Raw genomic sequence first — 25,090 nt, 5'->3', positions numbered from 1 at the left:
GAGTCATTTTTTAAAACCTGGAATGTGTTGTTATATATATACACATACGTTTCAATGGTGGTAATGTATGTAATTTTGTCCATGGGCCATAGCAGATATCTATACCATGTCAGATAGCACAACTTTATTAGTTTTTTTGGCTCAAAATTACTTGACAACCTGTACATTTCATGTTTATCACCCATAATGCACTTTTATTTGTCCACATAGAGAAATTGGAACCACTGAGATTAAGCCACCTCAGGTACTGGCAAGTGAAATTCATGCTTTAGGCCCATGATCTAATTGTTCCGGTAGCTCTTTACAGCAGGTGGCACCAGTAAAAAGCCACTTTTCACATGTTTCATTGCTTCTACGTACTATTAACATGCCCTCCCTTTGTTAATGCTACCCCCCCTCCCTTTGGTGCTGCTGATCCTGCATAATGCATGGGCATAATATGACTTTGAAACCCCCCCGCCCACCTCCTACGCATTTCCCATGAATATGCTAAATTCCTCTTGATATGCACATTCTTTTGTTAAGGCTCTCTTCTTCTTCCACCTCCAACTCAGCTTATATATAAGCTCCTAGCTTGGCAGTGTCTCATTCTTCACCTGAAGACGGCTGCTTGCGTTGTAGCCGAAACGTCGTGAGAATTGTTTTATGTTTTATTTTTATTATTTTATTACTTCCCTTCTACGTGACTTTACCGAAAGAACCAAGAAGACGGACACAACACATTTCATGTTATGATGAAGTTGGTGATTAAATACACATGGCCCTTAAAGGTGTTCCTGCACACCGGAAGCTCGTTTGCTCATGTAACAGGAAAAATAAATGCTGTAAAATATGTAGGGTTTTTTGAATATTTTAAAATATATTTATATATAAAGCGTGAATTTTAAATCAAGGTATGTATTAAAAGTAATTATGGATTGGGATCACATTTATCCACATTATATTTGTATTTGTTTTAGGAGCTGATTTGGTTGATTAATGTATGTAAATATAGTTCATATATTAAAATGTTCTCAACTGAATCCAATTTATAGCATTGTATCATATTTATATATTCCTAATGTTTTGTAAAATCTGAAAACAATGTTACACATAAAACCATACGCATGCCCACAAGAGGTGGTCCAGTGGTTCAAAGATCAGCCACTGCTTAGAATCAGGGTTCAAATCCACGCAGCTACCCGCGGTCAACCAGGTTCCTAAGTATTCTCAATATAGTCACCAATGACTGCCGTGAAAGAAAATTCCCATAAAGTCAAATTAAGTTTTCACATAATTTGGAAACATTTCAAGTTCCAAAAGTGAAACACAGTCTATATAAAATAGACTTTTTATTTGATATTTTTTGTGGATAAGAGGTCACTTAATGCCTCTGAGATGTCGTTCTGGGATATCATCTTCCACAGTTCATTCTCTAACATGTTGTTATGCGCTGCTTTGCGAAAGTTCGCAACAAACAATTTGTCGCTTTTCGCTTTGGCAATTGCAAATTGGAATAATGTTGCGGGAAAGCGACCAAAAATTTTCCATTTTAAACATTAACACATTTCGCAAAACAAACTAGACTTATTTTCATAGCACTCTCACGTGTGAGTAAAGCATTTAGTATTTTTCATGAAGGGAAAATGATTTAGCACCCTACATGAACCGCTATTAAAGAGATTGTTGCGTAAAAGCTGACTAATTCGGTACTGACGTTGGGTTTAATTCCTGTAGTGGTACGCAATGAAATGTTCCCCTTTGTGACAAATCCATCACTCCAAACACGGCTCGCGCACCTGCAAGGCTGCTTGAGAGCAGCTGTAGCTTCTCGAGTGCAACAAAGGCCATTCCACGGCACTGCATGTACCAAGGTCTTGGATTCATCATCTTCATCATCATAATCGGCCATGATCAATCCACTGCTGGATGAAGGCCTACCGAGCCGCTGTGATCATTTTACGATTCTGCGATGTAACGATCCGCTTTGTCAATTCAACACGTAGACTTTCACGACTGATCCGATTCATAATTCATTTTTTAGTCAGATTGTGTGAGGTGCATGCCAATGTGTGTCGTACACCGTCCTCCACCTGACTATTTACATTGTCAGTTATTTGGCTGTGTCGGGTGCATGAGGGTGGTATGACACATTGGCATTTTACTCGCATGGCAATCTGACCCAAAATTCAACTGTCGGTTATCCACCTCGTACGGTGACGTGAGCCGACTTCATTGCTCTGTCTCCTCAGTGGAGGTCCCCTCGAATGCGTTCCATTCTCCGAACCTTGGCTGCCACTGCATGCCTCTTCTTGACATTTGGCCTGCATGATCTCTTCCAGCGAAATATATCCTGCCCAAAACTTCCGATTAATACGATTGCCTATGTACGGTGCAAAGGAAGTTCAACATACATGCATGCATTAAAAGCCACTTACTTTTCTTACATTTTAATTTCGTCTTTAACCTGCACATGGCTTCTAATGCACTGTATCAAATTGAACTCATTTTTCAGGGGTTGGGATTTATGATTGTTTTTATTCACACATCGACTATTTAATTGAAATGTAATTACACTTTGTTTATTTGTCATCTTCAAAATGACAGGGCATACGTGGAGAGCCTGGTTTCCCAGGGGCAACAGGACCTCAAGGGCCCCAGGTGCCAATGAAAGTCTTGTTCTCATCTCCAACAGCTCCGTGTTGTTTAATTACATTTGCTTTGGAAAGTGCCAACTCCAATTCCCGTATTTAATTATAAATATTAATATGAAAATATGTATCATTCTAGGCCAGGTAAGTTTTTTTGTTTGGAATTGCATTCACACTGTTGCTAAAAATATGTGGCACGTTTTTTCTGGCCGAATGAGGAAATGTTGCGTTTAATTTATGAAGTTGTGATTAAATTAGGTGTCATTGTTGTGGCGTTAGTTCGTATACCCATTTATTACCAACTTACATAATGTGTACCTGGTACTGATGATTGAAAAGTGCATTGCAGATTATGGTTTCATAAGCTACACTGAAGGTTAGCTGGGACTGTTATGTAAAATACTAAGTTATAAGTATTTATATAACTTGCCTTTGGAAGTGTCAGTTTCAAATCCTTTGTAATATATAAAATGAAACACGCTCCCACATGATTTGGAGTACCAGGTATTGGAAGAATTAATATTAACAGTTTCATCAAGAGGGGACTCCAAAATGGATAGAAGTTCTTACCTTTTCCAATTTAAGCACATGTCTCAGCGATGATAACATTTTATCAGTCAGTTACTACCGTTAGTGTGTTTTATACATTCATATATCATAAAAAGGGCATTTACTTAATAATAAAACATTCTATGATGTAACTTGTATTGGCAAAATCCAGATACACGCACACTGCTTGAAAACAAGACCAAGTGTGCTTTTATCAGAAGTTTCTCTTCACTTTTCCTCCACCAGTGCAATGTAAGCACGTGTTACTTATATGGGAAATGTGTTTATAGCCAGCTTCCAATATACAAGCCATATTTAATGGGAAATGTTTACACCTATTGATAGGTGCTTAAAAACACTTATCGTTAGATGTGTATCGATCCAGTTTTATATTTATTTGGTGCTGAGCTTATACGAGTTCATGCATTTTTCTGTTATGTATGTTGAATTTCTTTCACACCATGTGTAGCCAACCGTGCTAATCAGAGGTGCGGGGGAAGGACAAAACACTAAACACAAAAAGCAGTTCTAAAGAAATGAGTTAATGACCAAGTGTTAACGATGAGCGTGTGGGCTTCTCATTTCTACTCTAAGTGTGGGTTTTTTCTCGTGTCAGGGTCCCCTTGGGATTCGAGGGATTTCGGGAAGAGAAGGAGAAAAGGGAGACCCGGTAAGGCTCCTTCACGTCATAATCGCCGTGGTCATATGTATATGGCTAACAAATGTACAATCTACGTTATAGCAATGTTGAATCAATTTGCAGCAATGCCTTACATAATAAAAAAAAATGTCTACTCATCTGTGAACTCTTATGCTTACCGAACCTTGCAAAACCCACACGGTGGCATTCAAGACACTAATTATTTGTGTTGCAGCCCATTCGGTCGTTAAATATTCTCTAATAATGATCAAGATGGTGCTGTCGCAGAGGCCACCCAGACCCACAGAGCAAACCCCACCCGCCACGGCATGCCCCCCCCCCGCGCCCGGCCGCCCACACCTGCGCGTCGGGGGGGGGGGGCTTGTGTGGCAGCACAGGTGTGGGTTTACACGAACGTGCCTCGTTTCACACAAGAGGGGAACTCGAGGACTCTCACCCCTATGGTTAACTGACGTGAAAGCCTTCACAGCAATCATATTCGTGGGCCATCGGTCAAAATCCGCAGGACGTGGCTGCGACAAATTCCCATGAAGTGAATATTTCTGTGACCCGCCGTCGCTCCGTTCGTTGCAAAATCAAATTGTGAAGCGAGTAACAGCGCTCATTAGTCTGTTTTTTTATAATGAAAATTTTAATTTTAAAACCTGTCATTTCAAGACCCTCCATGCAGATTTGAAATATTCTCGAGTGATGTTAAAATACCGTCACCTTCCTCCTAAAGGAGATTTCTGCAACGGAGGCGAGAGTGCTTCCAAGGTGACATTTAACGGGGCTTTGATTGACATGTGTTTAAACCTATTGCTTGAAAAGTGTATTTCCTGGCGGCGAAGACAGTTTACGTTTTGCGAGTGGTATAAGGGATTTGGAGGTCTCAACTTATTTTTTCATAAAAATGCACCTTTACATTCCAGGGCAGTCGAGGGGGACCCGGGCTCCCTGGGGCAGCTGGACTCAAAGGACACAGGGTAAGGCAGCAACCACATCCCTAAGCATTACACCGCATTCCCGCATCATCGCTTAGGGCATAATCTGCAGTCATGTTTACGATACGTTATAATTAACTGACAACGCAAAGTCAATTTTTTTTATGACACGGCTAAAGGGCCCAGCCGGTGGCAAATGGGGGAATGATGAATCAATGAGATAGATTGTGGGAACTCAACTTTGCTTGGTGATTCTGTAAAAAATTGCATAATCGTATCTAAAAATAAATAACTCAGTTCCTTGCATGCTACCGGGGTCGTGTAAGCCAAGTGCTGAGCCATGAGGATGATTCCCTGTTGGCTAAACTGTCACAGACAAAGTTTCTGGCAGACCGAAGATGAATTAATATTCGTTCATGTGTTTACACTCTTGAACTGCTACCCGCCATGCTTGAAGAGGCACTGTGATTTGTAATAGCTCACGTTAAAAATAGTGTTAAAAGTACGGTCTTATAGGTTGGATACAGTTATGTCTTAAGTGTAAGCTTTGCGGATGGCAGTGGCAAATCGTAAGGTTGAGAATTATTCATAGGAAAAATAAACTTGAAGGCAGCAGAGGTTAATGTTTAGAATGAGAAGCGTGTTTTGAATGTTGCCATCATTAAGGTGGACGGTGCAATTCATCATTCGTAGGAACTTCATTCATGGCTGCTGTGACATTTCGTTGACCGGCAGTTTGTGCGCGGTGGGGTAAAGCGTGGGGACTCCCACCTCTTCTAAGACGTCTGACCAGCTTGGAAGAGTAGGCAAAACACCTTTTAGTGGGGGGGAGTAGCGGGGTGGGGGGGGCTCTGGCCCTCCACTAACATGGAAGCCCCTTCCCGCCAGCAGTGGTGAGAGTAAGCAATTGCAGGGCTTTCGCCTTTGCATTTCACTTTTGACGGCTGCTGTCGTGAGCCTGGAATGTCCCGTGCATTATGTTGAGCAATGCATGAACGAGATCTCAATTGTTTTGAGGAGTGAAAGCCGAAAGATGCCATTGGACATGAAAACCGGACTTTAAGGAATGTTCTCCAGTGGCATACCTGCAAATGCGTTTTTTCTCCCAAGGCCGTTAAGTGTACGAAACGTCTGTACATGCTATGTACAGACTTATGACATGTATATATGGCACATTTTTACGTGCTATGTATATATGACTTTGGCCACAGTCGTAGATTGTGCCGTATGTGTGGTTATGTACAACTTGCAAAAAACATTTCAATTGGACCGTGTCTCACAACACTGCAAACGTTATGATGAATTCATGGCAAGAGCATCAAGACTACAATATATTTGTTTATGTAATTTTACGTAATTATTTGAGCAAGAAGTTCTCGTTAAGCAGCTTAACATCGACGTTTCTAAATGTTATCTCGGGATGCGCAATTGGAATACTGCCGCCTCTGCTTCTGTAGATACTGTTTGCTTTTCCTTTTATCAGAATGGATTCTGCTGATTGATTGCCTCTCGGTGCTTCTTTTGAGATAATCGTTGGGCGTTCTGACAGGGTGTGCAGGGGCCAGTGGGTGAGCCTGGAGTAGGAGGCCCACCAGGGAGGAAGGTGTGTCTGTCTGTATATTATCTGTCTGTCTGTATATTATCTGTCTGTATGTCTGTTATCTGTCTGTCTGTTATCTGTCTGTCTGTATGTTATCTGTATGTCTGTGATCTGTCTGTCTGTCTGTTATCTGTCTGTCTGTATGTGATCTGTCTGTATGTCTGTTATCTGTCTGTCTGTTATCTGTGTGTGTGTATGTGGTCTGTCTGTCTGTTATCTGTCTGTCTGTATGTTATCTGTATGTCTGCATGTTATTAGCTCTCTCGTGCGCTTTCGGGTTGTTGCACAAGTTGTTCTGAGCGATGTCGAGCATCATGTCCAATACAATCCGAGAGCACACCCGCGGAGCTATAATGCACAACTGCGAACGTACATACGTATGTATGTATGAATGTACGTTGAACTTCTTTCGCACCGTACGTAGCCAAACGTGCTAATCGAAGGTGCGATGGAAAGGACAAACTTAACACAAAAATCAGTAAAAAAAAAGATGAGTTTTCAATATAGATTATGTAAAAGTGCATTGCCCCGCTGGCTTCCGAATATTGGAAGGAAGAGCATTCCAGGTGGCCGCAGAAGTGCATCTGAAAGTGTGCGATGCGGTGACCGTCTTTGTTTGATGGCTTGCCAAAAGCCACCGCTGCGAGGATGACCAGAGTTCACCTGATGGTTCATGCTCCTTGACGAGATCAGCGAGGTATTGTGGTTCATTCGTGGCAAGCACTTTGTGTGTAATGAGTGCGGCCTTAGAATGTATTCGTTCAGCAGTATGCACATCATTTGCTCCGTGATGGATTCGATCATCATCATTAAAGTTGCCCTGTCTACCCTGCTTATTTATATAATTCTCAGAACATTATTTCCAAATCTTTTTTTTTATGAAATCGCATTCACCCAATCGCCACAGATATTCTTAATAATGATCAATTGCAACCCCTTTGTGAATGGATTTTTCGACCATAACTCACCACCCTGGTCAGTGCAGGTTGGTGAAGAGGCAGCCAAGACCAGTTCGTGATGTCACTTGCCACTAATCTCAGCTGTGGCCTAGGAATCGAACTGTGGTTGCTCCAGGTTCACAGCACTGCACAGTACACTGACCACTGATAACAACCCGCTGCACCCAATGTTTGTAATACGGTTAGCAATAAGTGAATGTGAAAAAGGGAGGTTCCGTCATATATTCCGGCAAACACGTCATGTTAAAAAGAGTCAATTTTAATTATGCTGCAAATCATGCTGGAGTGCCATCTCCTATGTAGAGGATCCAGCGACTTAAGAGGATGTTTATAATTCATGCCTAGTGGGCAGTGCACCTCAGCGAGTTTTGTCTTTTGAGCACCATTAAGCTCCTTAATTAAATGTCGGTGAGAATCGAAAACTTTGCAACGCCTGGAGTGTCACGTTAGCATACGATTGTTCATGCCTCAAGCTCTTCCTCTTTCGTACAGAACGGCGGTGGTGTTGATTGATTGCACCTGGCCAAATCGCGTTAAATGGTGCAGGATTTGTGCTCACGTCGTGTTTTTGTCAAAGGACGAAATACCATAACAGATGACCTCTGCGATAGATTGTTAAGCTTTACGTAACGTCACCATCGGCTCAATGATGAAGATGGTCAGATCTACATAAGCATACTTCTGTTCATCACGCCGCGAAAAAAAGTTGCATTTGATCACCCTTCAGCTAACTGGCCTTCTCGATTCGTGAAATCCAGCAGAATTTGTATCAGCAAGCAAACTCTCTACCTGCTAGACCTTTGGGTCAACTGTAAAAAAGTCTTGAGGCTCTGTAAGGCCTTCCTAGTAAAATAATTGGCATTTTCCTGGGGAAAAAAGTGTATTATTGTTATTGTTTTTACCAGACTGAAGCTTGTAAAACAAATACTATTGAGTTGCCAGAAAATGATTGGCATCATCACTGCCTTCATTCTGCACTGTTGTGGAGCATTATGGGTATTACACATATGCTAATAAAATATACTTCCATTCGTTCTACACACACATAAATGTACTTCTGTTTATCTCTGGCCACGACAGTTATATTATTTAGCCCACCTCCCGATTGACCTTTCGGACTAATGATATAACATGTCATCTTATAAATAGTGTAAAGTCTACATGATTATTTATACTCAAAGGTGATATTAATCCAGAAGCTATTATTTCAGTGAAGCAATTTAGTGCTGTCTGCTACCTCTGCTGTGCAGGGGGAACCCGGTTCAAAGGGCAGTCCAGGCCTCACAGGTCTCCCAGGGTCAAAGGTGAGCAAGTTGTCTTGTACATCCATCATTTGCACGTTCTTACACCTACACGGAGCAAGAGGCCATCATCTAAAGAAAGATATGATGGAGAGGATGATTTATGGAAAATTCAGGAGAGGGTGGCAGAATATGGGTTGGGTAGAAGGTGCGAGAGTGATGCTTTGGATGACTGCGGTGGATGCACTGAGGCGAGCACAAGATAGTGAGCGATGGAAACGGATCGTGTTCAATGCCACGTCCACTGAGAACACTTATAGTTCTGGATGTCGAAGATGACACCTGCATGGTGTTTTACAAGCCATCTCCTATGAAACTGGATTACATTAGTGAATTCCCCGCAAGCAGCTTTCAGCCCATGCTAAATGCCCTGTCCCCTCTGTAGATACATCGCAGCATATGATTAGGAACCCTTGTGAAAAGTGCCAGTATTTATATCTGGTGTTCTGAAAAGTGCAAGTATGGCATATCATCGTATACTGGCCCATTTCGTCTACAGCACATCAAATGAGCTTGTTAGTGACGCAGGTGACATGGCCTTTACATGTTCCGCATATACTATACCAGCTTTAGTACCTGGCTTCGCCCGGGACTTGGATTCACCACGCCCAGCCATCTTTGTCTCCCCAGTGGCGATGTTCACACACCACACCAGTTACTCGTTTGAGGCTAATTCGACCTAGGGGAGGCCGTGAGCGGGAATCGAACTCGGGTCGCCGGGTTCGTAGCGCAGCGCGCTAACCACTACACACACAAACACGCGCGCGTTTGCTGCAGACACACACAACTTTCAGGGTGCGTACAGCAGTAAACGACTGTAATAATAAAGCAATGCTGCGCGAAGAACGCCTTAGACCTGCAACACATTTGTATGGCACTTTACCCGCGGAGGGTTGGGGGAGGGATGCGTGACGTCAGCAGGCACACTGAGTTACGCTTCCGCATGCGCGGGTGACATGACAGATGTGACGTCACAGCTCACTTGCTGTGCAAAAAATATGCATTATTGAGATCCTCCCCCCCCCCCCAAAAAAACACAAGTGTATTTTAATATTTTTTGCATGGTGTACAGTCTGGAAAGTACCCACATGGCAAATTTCAAGTTTGTTGCATGTCGGGAGGTACGTTAAACATTTTGAACAGACAAACATATTCTAAAATTTCCCTTTTATTATACTATATGACGTATTGCAGCCAGTAATGGTATCACTTAAACAAAAAAACATTGCTGAGGAAGGCAATGGGGGTGCCACCTCGCCTCTCCTTTTCTCGATATGGCTCAAGATTCCGAGGATTGAGCGTGGTGTTGAGGATTTTTTTTTCTCTCTCCATGAATTGCAGTTGCTGAGCGCAGGACCCATACGCCCCACAAATGCCAAGCGGCCAGCGATATACACCGTTGAATGTGTAATAGATAGCAGTGACAAGAGGCGGTGTGGGGAAACTGCCAACAGATGAGATGGGGGATCCTGAGCCATAGACCTATTTCGAGCACACAACTTGAGATGGTTTTATATATCTCAATGTGTTCTAACATTTGCTGTATGGTGTTGTTGTTGTTGTTGCTGACAATCTTGCTCTGTAGGTGTATATTGCAATAACTCGTTGTTGAATTCTTGCTAGGGCTACCCAGGAGAAGATGGACAGAATGGTTTATCAGGCCTCAATGGACTTAAGGTGAGATTATCATTATTATAATTATTTTTATTTTCCCCAAAGTTATTACTTCAGGCACCTGACGACAACGTTAACATTTATGGAGAGCAAAAGAAGGTCACCCGTGTCATCGAGATCAAACTATTGTCTTGTGGATAAAATGCTGTTGGGCCCAAGCAGCTCTTGCCATGATTGGTTGTAATCTGCTGGTAACTGATGTATAAATAGTCAAGATAAAGTAGGAGCCGTCAGAGCTGCTATTGCTCATAGAACCTTATCCCCGGCCCTCGATTGTATCTCGCTGTGTCAACATCGACCACCGTGGGCAGTGGCCCATTCTGGTGGACTGCATTTCTCAGTGACGTGAAATCTTTACAGAATAACAGCATTTGGTTTTGTGGCTTCAAATAACAGCTCAGTGGCTCTGTTAATTGTGGTCGAGACACTCAGTATTAAAATACCTGTTACAATGAAAGAAACCCACCACTTTATAATGTCACACAAACAATAAGCATTCTCGGGGCAATGGCACTTCTTTAGAGCAATAACCATGAGCAGAAACGTCAGCTTAACATGTTTACCAGTCTTTTGATAACTTTGTGAGAATAATATATTTGATATCGTTGTCCATACGTAGATGTCAGAATCAGCATATTTATACTGGAGGAATCCGATGAGCTATCAAGCTCTTTGTCACAGATGTCGGAGGAGGAAAGGAAGCGAGCTCATGCATTTAATTAGTCTCACATCGCGTCTGGTCTACACGGTAGCCATTTATATTGTCAACACATTTTGTGTGCACAGACCCACATGTGCGGTTGATGCTGTGAGAGGAGGAGGTTGTTTGCATTCGGGGTTACACAAGTGAGAAGCAGTTGAGTGAAAATAATTGGCGTTGACTGCATGGGACTTCAGTGGCACCAATTTCCTACCACCGCTACTTGAGCACATTCCGTGAATGCCAAACAACAGCAGTCCACACGATGCCGTGGGCAAATATATCATTTTATTTTCTTCAGTTTAACAATTAACCCCCTTAGCTTCTGCACTAAATGGAGCGTCACATTGCATCAGAGGGCGATCGCAGAGTCAACGACCGCAAGTTCACGTCGGAGAAACAGTATATTGAAGTATAAATTGCCGACCTTACGCGTTTACGCGACGTTTTGTAGGCACGCGGCGGGGTGCGGGCGGGGGGGGCATTTACATTTGGGCAGTCGTGCGCCATTCCCCCCTCGTGAGCCCACTTTGTGACGTTTCACACGGCGGTGGAGTTGATCAGCAACGTTAATACTGGTAGGAACCTCCTGGTTACACCAGTCCACAGGGGATTATTGTGTCCGTCCGTCCGTCGTGTATACAAAAATGGGAGGGGTGGGGCTGGGTGGAGAGGGGAGGGTGGGGAGGGGCTGGGTGGGGAGGGAGGGGATGGGTGGGGAGGGTGGGGCTGGGTGGGTAGGGTGGGGAGGGGCTGGGTGGGAAGGGTGGGGAGGGTGGGGCTGGGTGGGGGATGGGAGGGGTAGGGCTGGGTGGGGAGGGGAGGGGCTGGTCACCCCGTGGTGCCCTTATAAAACTCAACGTTTAACCTACTCACGCTGGCTTGTGCCCACCCTCACAGTCGGGCATATTTGCGGAATACACCACGCCGCCGTTGACCCTGGCCATTGACCCTGGCCATTGACCGAGCAACCCAACGTTCCTACCAGCTCCCTCCGCAGGAATGTGTTTTTGTCCGTGCCGAGGTTTGTGATCGAGCCCGGCGTGGTTGAGATTGGTGAGCGCAGCAGGCACCGTGGGCCACTTTCTCTCCGTGTCGTAGATGGTTGCAATCGCTCTATGCCAATATTTTTCTGGCAACTCAGCAGGATTTGCTTCACTCTGCTAAAACTAACAATAATAACAAAAATAAGTAAAGGAGGTCAGCCTTTGCACTTTAAGAATATAACTTCACTCAAATTTGAGAAGATGTGCAATTTCTGTAGATTCACGGGAAAGTATCAGTACAGGCAGCAATGGCGCCGCAGGCTTGGCTCAAGCTACTCAGCTACTTGAGAGACGGCATCTTGAAGAAGTGGTGGTTACTGTGTCGACCATAGAAGATAGAACTCAGGAATTACCCTCAGCCCACTGTGCGTGTGTGATCTCAGTGGAAGGATGCGCATGTCGTTCAAACGTCCGTCTCGCTAAGTCGCATTCGAACTCACAGGAACCAAAGGTAGCAACCGTGACAAAATGTCGAAGGATCACCGGACCCCCGATGCAAGAGAGGTCATCGTCCTCAGCGGACGGACTGCACGTCTGAGAGGGCTGCACGCGTGCGGATGCTTTTCGATGCGACGCAAATGCAGCCATTGCTGTGGTCGAGGTTGAAACCGGGAGGTTCTTCTGTGGGGGCCGGCAATTTAAGTGCTTTGTGCAGTACCACCGCGATCCCGCCGCCGCGGTGACTCACGGCAAGGGAGGCCTATGAGAGTGCAATCTCTCACTGGGGCAGCCACCCTCCGCGCGCCCCCCAACGAATTATTTTTCTCCACCTGGCCACTTTGATTTGTGGCTACTAATCACTTATCGCGCCTGCACACGCACGTCAGCGTTACCCCCTGCCAAATCGCCACCCCCCAACACATACACACCCGCACACCCACTCATCATTCAGCGCCCAATAACTGGAGTTGACCGAATGGCACCAAAGCCATTCTGCATATCCCAAAGCAAATCTATAAAGCCCTTTAAAAAATGTGGGACAATTACGTTTAAATATTTCAGATTATGATGAAGATACATTGAAACTATTCAAATTTTTTGTCAGAAAAAAATATATATTTTTAAGACTTTGAGAGAGATATATATATTTTTTTACTTGGCAAACTTTCACGTCATAAATGACTATGTAAATCGGTTGAGCTGTCTCCATGGAACTGTCTACACGCCAGCACGCTCGTGAAGTCTTCAAGCAAAAAAATTACCTTAAATAAAAATACTGTTTCCAAAGTGTTTCATGAAGCCCAAAAAATATTTGTAAGTGCAACATAACAAGGTAGGCAAAGAACTACAACTGAATAAATGTTAACGTCATTTTTGTTTTTCAGCGCTGAGCTGTATTTACCATGTAAATGGCCTGCGTATTATATTTCGTGACATTTGTTTATGCAATGCTATTTCCGTGAGAATAGAAAGCTCTGCCAATGTTTTATTGCTCACAAAGGCGTTATGACATTTATTTCAGCATGCTGCAAATGCAGTCCTTCTCAATTACAAACTGGGCTCACAAGGAAAAAACATGAAAGGATGTGGATATAAAACAAGCACAATTTGCATTTTGATAGCGAAAGTGAAAAAAACACTTTCAAACGCTGCCCTACCATTGTTATACATGCGCAGACATGTGGCGGCGAGTGCCGATATAAAAAAAAAACAGGACAAAAATCCTGAATGTGAATTTGGATATTGTTTGTTGTCAAACAGGGAGAAGCGGGAACGCCGGGGTATCCTGGAATGAGAGGCGAGCCTGGGAGAACGGTAACCACCTTCCCTTTGAACTGTGCTTGTGACCGTGCATTGCAGTACGCCCGCATGGTCATATTTCGCTTCATATTGCCGCTGGTTCCTGCTCTGTTAAATCTACAATCATAACAGTGAGCAAACAAAAATATAAAACCTCCGCGCAAACGCGGTGCATGGACGGCCTTACCGCAATGCAGTGGATGTCTCGAATGATTTATATGGCAACCTTGGAATATTGAACTCTTTGTGCCGTACAACTGCCCTTATTGAGACTTGGGTACTGGGTTGACATATACTCGGATGCCTAAACACCCCCATGCTATTGTATACTGCTCACTAAAGCACTGGGCCATTTCTGCCTTATCTCTTTTTCTGGCTACTGGGGGTTCGTATACAACATAGCCGAACAATGAATACTTTTAAGGTCAAAATATAAAGGTTAAATCAAGTAGTGAAATGTGATGAGAACAAAAAATGGGTGACATTCAGCAGACAGGCACCAATCAAGAACATTATTAATTTTGCTTTTAGCCGACTTTAAAGGTCGCTGACTGCTGGTTTTGACAGGGAAACATTTTCATAATGATATTGCATCCTGTGCACTTCAATTCAGGAAAGCATTTTGAAACACAATGTGAAAAGCCATTGTCTGTGCACCTGAAGCTTTCTGCAATATACAGTACATGGTATTTATAAACAAATATTGAATTTGTCCATATACTATAATTCCAAACGAATAAATGCTAATTGTTATACTTGTCATGGTAATGTGCATATGCATTCTTGGGTTTACATGCAAACATTTGCACTCGTTTGCGTCTAACGATAATATATCTCCCCTCTTTAATATAAATGCACATTGACATGAGTATAGATATAGATGCAGTCTCACGGTTGCTAATTCGTGACTATTTATTACGATTCCTGTTTACCCAGGAAATCCCCACTGAGTCTCAAGATGCTTTTCCAAGACGGTTCTTACCAGGTTTCCCCTTATGAGGGGGCGTTGTTACTGCTGTGCAATTCCAATTGAGTAACATTTTAAGCATTGGGATGTTGGTTTTTTTTGTGCACCGGTTATATCGTATTTTTTTATTAGCCATGTGAAGAAATCAGAGAATCCAGAGAAAACTTGTGCAGAACAGGGGAAGAACATACAAATGGCCACATAGAACGACACCCGAGTTGGGAATTGAGTCCAGAGCCTTCTTGTGAGGCACAAATGTTACCACCCTGCCATCGTGTTAGCAGAAGAGCTCTCCACTTGCATGAGCTCTGGAGACCCCCTCTAGATGCATACGAATGCACACACTTAGTAAAACAAACTATTAATATTGTATAATGTTTCGTGCATACCAATACACTCGTTCAGCTATTGTTTTCTTTGCATTTGTTAAGTAAATTTCCACACACATACATGCACACACAGCTGGACAAATGGCTTTATTTCTTGCTAACACAAACTGGTCATTGTATAAAAGCATACAGTGTATGATTTATCACAGATGCAAAAACACACCTTAAACTGCAGGGTACAGAATATGCGGTATGTAGGTGTTTAATAGTTTAATGATCGTTATCATTGCCCATCCATGTCCATACATTACGATATCATCAAGCAAACTGTAAAATTGTATACAAAATACAAACGTTTTATTTATTGTCAGATGAAGTTAAATTTTCCTCAACAAAAGCCCCACGTCAAATGCCATGTGCCGAGTCAATTGTGTGTTTTTTTGTTGAATATATATTTACGTAATAGTTCTGCCTAGAAACTGAAATAATTGGAGACTAATTGTTCCAATGCGTTCTCGAATGCTGCAGAGGTAAATTCCAGAGGCAAGAGCAGCCAGTCAAAAGTGCAATTGCGTTAAGGGAATCTCAGCGTGCTCCCACGTTGAGATTCAACAACTGAGTCCCCTCAAAAAGCCGCAATGTGCAGGAATTCGTGGAGAGAGTCGGCACGTATCGTGGTTTTTGTTTTTTTAAAATAAAATCGTTCGGATTGTTTAACCAACCGTTTTCTCATGCACGACTCCACGTTGATGTTGTTTAACACTATTGTTTAATCGGATTACGATTGAATGGCTTTAACTAATCATACAATATTTCGAACGGCTACAAAAAACACACTTGTGTCAGTTTTAAGTAATGCGTAACAACTTAAAACAATAGTTTCAGATGGTGGAAAATTATATTTTTCTCTCTCTCTCCTTTTCCCTGTAATTGCCATTGTGTAGTTGCAGTATGAATGTGCATGCCTTAAGATATGTGTTATTGTTATTTTACGGGAAATGGCTTTTCATGGCCATTCGACTTTTTTTGACAGTTTCAATATCCTATTCCGTTAAAGCAGGGTGAGATGAAGTTGCTGTCGACACAACTTATTCAAGCATTCAAAAACATATGGGATGACATGCTTGACCATATTGTTAAACAACAAAAAAAATCCACCTTCGCTTACGTTTAATGAATTCCAAAAGCAATTGGCCATAAAGTTCGGAACTGGCCTGTATTGGTAGACAGGTCAGTTGCAGTTTCAGCTCACAAGTCCTAACTTGTTTTTATGCACCACGAGCATTGTATGTTTTGCACATGTGTGCTTCTCCCCACAGATGATGAATGATGGAAAAATAACACCTACGCTAAGCCAGGGTTTATCTATGCCAGTTGTTCGGCATGCTTCAACAACACACAACACAGGCTTTTGTGACGTGTGTGCATGTGTGTGTGAACTACAGCTTATAAGGAGACAAAATGTTTGGACAGAAAAAAATGTACAACAGTATTTCCTTTGTTATTTGTTACATTGCATTCATAAATTAATCACATGTATGCCAAATGAACAAAGTTGCAATTATATTAATGGTGTTAATAGTAGACGTGTTTTATACATTACAATCAGAAATGGCAGGAAATCTTGCTCAACTAAAAATATCTTGACTTCATCGTGCCAAAACAGTTTTAAGTGGAAATTTGTTGCAGCTTGATAAAAAAAAACTCATTAATATGGTTTGGATTCAGTAGGAAAATTATTTAGGTGCAAGATAATTATTGCGTATTCATACACAAAGGGAGTACATATTATGAATTTTTAAAATGTATTTTAGCAATTCCTACATGCCTGACAATCATGGCATTTTTGTAATTGAATTGAATTACTTTATAGTCTGGAACTTAATGAGTTAAAAGGTTAAAACAAGTTAACCCTCCTCCAGTTTGTATTGTTGTTTACCAAACACAAACAAATTGTATTTGTATATATGGAAGGAGAATTGCTGCAGTTACATTAATGATACATTCCTTGACACTTCCCATTTCAAATTGTACAGGTTTGCTTTTCAGTGTCACCCCCTGAGCAATGAGCCTTTATCCTTCACAAATCCTCTTGTTCGACGGTTGCTTCGGGTGTGGCAGTGACTCTAATTTGAAGGAGACTGGGGTGAAAGCACGCGCCTCTCCTATGTACGTCGAGCTTTTTTAGCACCGTTACGTAGCCAACCGCGCTAATCGGAGGTGCCTCTCGTCACTGATTGCAGGGACCGTCCGGATCTCAAGGACAAATGGGAACGCTGGGGCACAAGGTACCGCCAGTAGTGCCGCCGTGGTGGTGCTGGTGGTGCAGCGTCCGGCTCTCGTTTTGGTCAACATTCTTCCACTTCCGAGCAATCGTCCCAATCATTGGGATCACGCTTTTCAAGTCCCCTCTCTCTCTCTTTCTTTTCCCCACGGTCTTTGAATCCTAGCCATCTCCTATTTTTTTAAAATAAAAAAGGCCTTTTTTTAATTTCAGTCAACGATGACTATGAGTGAATGGAAATCAAAGCTTGACGATGACTACAACTGTCAACCAAAGACGAAAGAGTGACGAAACAACATTATTTCGTCTTGAGTAAAGATGCCTTACTAAGCTAATTTTGTAAAGTTATTACAAACAATGTTGCGCGGAGAAAGACCAAACATGGTAGTTGGCTATATATGGACACACAACTATGTTTTACAAAGTTCAGTTATTTTCTCACCAGACAATACATGGCAGGAAAAATAACGTGCCGCTCACGCCAACAATTGATGACTTAGAGGAGAAGAAGAAGACATGTTTTACTAGTACATATAGTCGACTCGACGAAGAGAATGACCAAATTAAATGTACGAAATAAGATGTGACTTACAGTTCACAGGTTATATTTGACTGGCGCTAAAAGAGAATACTCTCACTCTAGTAACACTGGTAGCATCACACTACCCATACCATAGTGCTTGTGTAACGATTGATGAATCCATTGTCGAATATGTTTACTTGTGGCTAAATGGCGAATCTGCCCCTTTACAGTGGCTCTTTAAGCCTATGGTATGCCACTTGAAGATAAGCAAACAATTGATGTCACTTCGACCATTATAGTGACATTCTAAATGAAATTATTGTCAGGATACAATCTATATGGGATATTTAAGTACGAATGATTAAGATTGGTGACATCATCTAAGGATTGTCTTAAGAAAGCATGACCATGTGATAGGTTTAAAAAATGTGTTTTTCTCCACAACGGAGTTGTTTAATGATTGCATCGATCGGTTTGTTCAGGAAGGAAAGGAGTGAACCCTACGTTGAGATTAATCCCTTTTCGTCTTCCCTTTTCCCCGGTGACCTGTGACGCGCAGGGCGAACAAGGTCTGCCTGGCCCAGAGGGAGAAAGGGGACCGCCAGGAAGCATGGTGAGCAACGCTTCCGTTTAGGCCTCCATGGTCGTGCTGGGTAAGCTCTCTCCGGCGTGCTTTTGGGTCGCGGTCACGTGCAATTCGGCACAGTGGCTGACGCTTCACTCCACGTGCTGGGCAGCTACTTCCTTCCCATGAATGAATTGTGTACCGAATAAGATCCCGTCGTGCGGAGCGAAATGTCAGACGTGTCGCCGGACAGCTCACGGAGCGACCCGAAAACAAGTGACGGAACGATCGTGAGCCATTGTTAATTATCAATGCATAACCATTTATGCAAGTAGGTTCACTATTTACATGGCACACGAGCCCTTGCAAGGAGGTAGAGAGGGCAGAGTGTCCTGATCTTGTTTGTTCGTTGTTACATTGTTTAATCGGCTTTTGTGAAGCATATGCAAAGGTCTCTTGTGCTCACAAGTGTCTCTTGTAGAAGTCTTAACAATGCTGTGTGAACATATCATCATGGCACACTGTGAGCTTATCCGCAAAGCCATCAAATACACAACTCCCTCAATGGAGCATCTGCTTGGAGTTTAAACAGAGGGCCTAAAAAAATTGATACTCTTTGTGTGAGTGTGTGTGTGTCTCTTGTGGGGAGCGGTAGTGTAGTGGTTAGCGAGCTGCGTTACGAACCCAGCGACTCGAATTCGATTCACGCTCACGGCCAACACCATTGACGATTATTTGAACCGGTTCTGGGCATCCCCTAGGTCGACTCAGCCTCAAATGAGTACCTGGTGCGGTGTGTAAACATGGCCACCGGGGAGACAAAGGCGGTCGGGCGTGGCGCTGGTCACCTACTCCCTCATCTGCCGTGCTGACCTTCATATGTGCTCCCTAATAGCACTTGCCCAAACAGTCTGTTAAGGCTACACGGGGGATCTTTGTCTTTGTGTCTCTGCGCACGCACAAGCGAAGTGGTCATATTTAGCGTATTGAGCTCCAGTGTCAATTCTGTGGAGCTGATTTCTGAACCTATAATAACAACATCAGTGAACATTGCCTGGGCTTACTCTCGGTGAACTCAGCCGTAAAAGCTTACCTGGTACAATACGATCGTATTGACATTGGGGAGGGAAAGTGCCAAGGAATGGAGGAGCTTGTCGCACTGCTACTCATGCGTTGTGCCGGCCTGAATCACAGCGCTTACCCTGAGAGTCTGTGCACCTCTTGTATGAGTGGATACAAGTAAAGTGCTAAAAATCCATTCCCTTCTTGCAAACGGGCCTAATAATTATCATCGAGCACAATCTGCATTGCATCTCTTGTCACGTGAGTTGTAGTACAGGATTTGTGTCAGTGTTGTCTGCAAAACAAAATCGGAAAATATTTATTTATACTCGAGGAATCCGATGACCTATAAAGCTATTTTTCTCAAAAAAGGTTGAAAAGTTGGACGACAGATGAGCATGAGCAACACAAAAGTCATATACAACATATTTGCCAAACACAGTATTAACATTATTCTATCTTGGCACTTAGTGGACGTTGATTGGTGGAAAACGGAATATATCAATGCATAGTTTTACGCTGTCGAGAACTTAACCCTGAGAGTCTGAGAACTTAACAGCGTAGGATTAGCCTAATCTGCAAGAGTGACTTGTGGCACCAGTCTGCCAAGAGGGGGCCAATGGTTGCTGTGTATAATCCCAATTCAGTACCTTGAGTAACTACACTGACGTCAGGCATACAATGGCCTACTCCTGTGAATGACCCCCAGTGGACCGTTGACGTCCGCTGTGGCTTTCACACCCGCAGCAGCAGCAGCAGTACTAATCTCGACGGCCGCTGGATTTAAACCGCGAACCTCTACGTGCGACCTCTAGGCCCATGTCCACCGCCCTTGTAACGTGAACAACATCAGTGATCAAATTAGTCCCTGGAGTGATCAGATTAGTCCCCAACATAAGTGATCAAATTAGTCCCCAACATAAGTGATTAAATTAGTCCCTGTGCAGGAGTAAGGTGCATTGCAATACCACCGAACTTGTCGAGACTGTCGCAGTAATCACAATTGCGTGGGGATGTGCTTCATACAGCAGTGGATCGATAATAGCTGCTGCTGCTGCTGGCCATGAAGAAAACATCATCCAGCAGCTTCTTGTGTGAATAGCCTCGCAGCTCAGATGGATTATCCAACAACCACTCTCCTTGTTTATTAGTTTAGTTTGTTGTCCTTCCCCTGCACCTCCAAATAGTATGGTTGGCTACGTACGGTGCAAAAAAGTTCTACACACAGACACAAATTACATCTTACCTACATCCTTGTATTGCTCGATTGTGAACTTCCAAGTTGCAAATCTCTGCCATTGAATTCCTCGCGTATTCTACATGCACCTATATTTCAAGCCCAGAAGCTGCCGTTCTAGTTGCCAGCTCTGATCCAGCTCTGTGATCTGAACAGAACCAGATGTAACGCTTGCCTCTCACGCACCATATCCTCAGAGACAAGTTGAACACTTCTATGGCAAAGTGCTTGATGCTTGAATCCCTGCATTCCCATTCATCGTGACCCCCTAATGTCTCCCTGATGCAAGTTGCAGGTGATTTATTTTGTAACTGGGATGCAGCTGTTTGTGAGCGCGATGAACGAAGAGCGACTGCTGATAATGCTCATTGTGCTCGTGTGCATTAGCATGCCAATCCTCCTTTGGTGCATCTCTGACCCCGCCTACTTACCCTTGGGTGACACCCACCTCAAACCTGTATATAGCCTCTTGTTGCAGCAGCCCTTTCTTGTTCAGCAGTTCTACGGCTGTATATTTATACCTGATGACGATTGCTTGTGTTGCGATCGAAACGTCGTGATTTTTTTTTCTACCTACGTGACTTTACCGAAAGAACCAAAGAGTATAGATTCCTGCAGTCACGAAAACTTCAAATCAAGATTGATTTTAGGTTTATTTATACTCATGGAGAATACATGGTGAAAGACATTTATTGTTAATGACTATTTTTATGAAAGCAACGCTATTAATGCATGTGTCTTGGATCCTGGTTTTATATGTTTAGAACGCCCGCCTATAATTAAACAATAATAATACGAATAATGTATGACTTATAGTCAATCCACTGCCGAATGAAGGCATCCCCACGCCATGTCGATCGTTGTGGTTGTTTGAGCGTATTTCACCGTGCTGGTCAAGTGCATCTTGGCGAAGTAGTTGCAGAGGGGGCATCTGGGAACGGTTCAGAAATTATTTCCTGCGAACGTGAGCTGAGACTGAGGAATTAAACTCAGGTTTCCAGCCTCAACAGTGCAGTGCGCCAACAATTTGCACCACGGCTCTCCCCTTTGCACCACTGCTCTCCCCTTATATAACTTTTTATTAATGAGGAGACCATTGAGATTGTTTTTATTTGATCTTTAAAATATCCAATTAAAATATAGTCAAGACTGTCACTCAAGAAACATAGCCGTGCATTTTTTTCCCTGTGGTATGATTAGGTCTTAATTTGAAAGCACAGCAGGAATCATGATTTAACAAAATTATAATATACTTGCTAAATTGTTTGTTCCTCGACAATGTCAATACATTAAAAACCATGCACAGTCACAGGTAATATTACACCCTTACATTATTAATGATTATCTCTGGCACCCTGTAATACATTACAATTGCATGGAATAGCTCATGCATTTTGCATTTAATTTTGCTTGACAAGAAACAGTGAATCTTGACTTAAAGCTTTTGTGACTGCAGGAATTCATATTCTTTGGTTCTTTCGGTAAATAAAATGGACATAATACGAATAATATATGACCTACTGTCAATCCACTGCGGAATGAAGGTATTATCAGTGGTGCAGATGAACTAACTTGTGTGAAACCAATTTACTATAATATAATTGATAGAGATGATCATTTTTGTAGTTGGCTTGGCCACCTTGTGAATATATATTGTGATCCTTCCATAGATTCCCCACGAAAATAATGAACAAAATATGGAGAAAACATTTAATTTCGAAGTCTATACCTGTCCCCTACCAATATCCATTGTTTCACACTCTCTTCTTTAATATATGGAACCATATATTTCATAATATTCAATCACCTGTTGAGAACAAAGTAAGTGAGTCATTAGAAATCAGTGGGGTAGCTGTAATTGGGTCACCATTTAAAATGGCTTATACTTTTGCAGCCATGGGATCAATTTTAACCAAATTGTGAACCACCAGGTCTACTTTGGAGTTCTCTATCTGAATCACAGCAGCATAATTTTTTAAAATATGAATTGTTAAAATTTTCACGAATTATGATTGCATATCAAGTGAAACGAATTTAGGCTCGGCGGATTCTATAAATATCATTCTTATGCCATGCCGCATGAACCATTGTGCGCCGTTCCCAGAAGGAAAGGGCTCGGGGCATCAGGAGAGCACAGACAATGCTCGTCTACATTCGTTTCCAATGTACTCGACACTGCTCTAAATAGGTCATGGCCATGTTTCCATTCCACATTGCGCCGTGCAGGGCCTTGTTGCCTTCTCTGGCAGGATATGTGTGTGTACAGCCGCTTTTTCAATCCACGACTGGATGAGGGCCTCCCTACGCCGTGCAGGTCGACCACACGTCACCACCACGCTGCTCGTCGTGGGGTTAGTGAAGGCGGGGGAGCACAGGCGTACGAGCACACTGCACTCTCCTGCCCACCACAAGCCGACAGCGCCTGTTAGTTGTTGTGGTCAGCCATCGTGGAACATAAACCACCATCACGTGAACTGCGGTCATCCTTGCAGCGGCAGCTCTTGGCCAGTCGTTGAACAAAGACGGTCACCGCATCGCGTGGTGCTTTCAGATGCGCCTCTGCGGCCATCTGGTACCCTCTTCCTCCCTATGTTAGGAAGCCACTGGAGCTATGCACTTTTAAGTCTAGATAAAAACTAATTTCTTTAAAACAGCCTTTTGTGTTTAGTTTGTTGTCCCTTCTGCCACACCTTCGAATAGCACAGTTGGGTATGTGCGATGCGAAATAAGTGTAACCATACATACACCAAGGCATTATTCGTTCTCAACCATTTTTTTAATTCAAGATGTGGTGAGATCAGGTGCATGCAAGGTCATTTGGTCATCAGCAATGAATGAGAGAATGTATACACTGGTCCAAGTGGGCAATGGTGCTGGCCACGAAGCTGAGCCACGGTTCCCACTGCACAGCACAGAGCCGTGTTGTGTTTTGTGCCACAGTAAACTGAATGTTCAAGTTCCCCTTAATTGTTAGCAATCCGAGTGGACAATTTACACATGTTTCAGGGGCTCAGGGGTGCCTTTTAAAAGCCCAATGCAGCTGCTGTGAATTATTTTCATGGGGGGGGGGGGGGTATTAATTGTTTGAAATAACAGCTGTTTAACGTTTTGTAAATGCAAGGCTATTAAATTAAGTACAGGTGTGTGAATTTTGATATAATGGTGGATTTGGCGCAATATAAGCCATGCAAGTCGTGTTTTATATAGCCAGTGGCTGGACTCGTTTTTAAGTTTTTAAGCAAGGGATTTATTATTTTATTCAGACGATAGAACTAGGAATATTAACTGCGTTTTGTTAACAAAGCAAAAAAAGCATAAATACGTCTCCTTCATATATCTGGTTCACCACATCAAAAAAGAGACAATGTATCTTTGTTCCATAACCCTTCAGCCCCACAGCCCTTTTTTGGCAGTGCATCATTTCAGGGGCATTGATTCGGCACAAGCAAACTCCGGACCGGTTTCGGCATTACAGCGTTTCATCGACAGAGTAAGGCTTCGCTTGAATCAATGCTGGTGGAACGGCAGATGTAATGCACAAGGATCCTCCTTTTAAAAGATATGCAATCAATCAATGTTTAGTTGTTGCACGGAAAGTCCTGTTTAGCCAGTCACCCAGCTAGTTTGCAAGTGAGATCTGTAGCGCATCAGCACAAAACGATGACAATGGGGTCCGTACGGAGGAACAGGCAACAGTGGAACAGAATGTGTGAGAGGTGCAGGCACAACTAGTGCTTAGAGAACAACAACATTACAATATTAACAATGCGAAAGTTAGAGAATGCATAACACATGTAATAATGAATGGTATTTTATCGATTTTTTTAATTCTATATCGTTGGTACTTTGGCTCTTGTTTTATTGCCAGAAATTATATGAAGTGTCCACTGCTGTTCATGTATAGTCTCTAGAGTGGTTGTATAAGGTATAACCCCATATCGCATACTATCTGTCTCCTGGTTCTTGCATGCATCGACTCATAACATCATGAAACTTTAACGTGCCGCCTATGAACACGTCAGCAACATTTTCTTGGCAAAGGTGTACTTTTGTGACGGGTTATCTGCAGGTGTCCATCAACATTAGAAGAAGTAAAACTTGTAGAATGTACTCGCTATGATGTTAGGAGACACCCAGGCATAATGAATTTTGATGAAAGCCTGTCGGCCAAAATGTTGAGTGTCTTGCATTTCGGCGTGCCATCAATTTTTTAGTTTGTACTTTTATATGCAATGCCAACACCAATGAAAACATAGACTTATGCCTCCAAGATGCTGCATCTGAGCCAATTGCATTTCCTAATTTTTTGCTATTTGATATATATGCAGTACTGTATAAAT

The 25,090-nt window shown here is 42.8% G+C and overlaps 1 protein-coding gene across 1 annotated transcript in view; it reads left to right on the top strand.

Moving 5' to 3' along the window:
* LOC144722277 (uncharacterized) overlaps positions 1–25,090 on the top strand; it is a 68,337-nt gene that overhangs the window by 4,486 nt on the left and 38,761 nt on the right. The window contains exons 3-11 of the mRNA XM_078600377.1: positions 2,587–2,640; positions 3,796–3,849; positions 4,752–4,805; positions 6,313–6,366; positions 8,573–8,626; positions 10,247–10,300; positions 13,745–13,798; positions 17,323–17,367; positions 18,446–18,499. Coding sequence (XP_078456503.1) covers positions 2,587–2,640; positions 3,796–3,849; positions 4,752–4,805; positions 6,313–6,366; positions 8,573–8,626; positions 10,247–10,300; positions 13,745–13,798; positions 17,323–17,367; positions 18,446–18,499 — 477 coding nt within the window. The remainder of the gene's footprint in view (positions 1–2,586; positions 2,641–3,795; positions 3,850–4,751; positions 4,806–6,312; positions 6,367–8,572; positions 8,627–10,246; positions 10,301–13,744; positions 13,799–17,322; positions 17,368–18,445; positions 18,500–25,090) is intronic.

Source organism: Lampetra planeri, chromosome 14 (genome assembly GCF_965212315.1).
Source record: "Lampetra planeri chromosome 14, kcLamPlan1.2.h2, whole genome shotgun sequence".
In the NCBI taxonomy this organism is placed as follows: domain Eukaryota; kingdom Metazoa; phylum Chordata; class Hyperoartia; order Petromyzontiformes; family Petromyzontidae; genus Lampetra; species Lampetra planeri.
The sequence above is the reverse complement of the archived record's forward strand: the minus strand, read 5'-3'. Positions and strand labels throughout refer to the sequence as shown.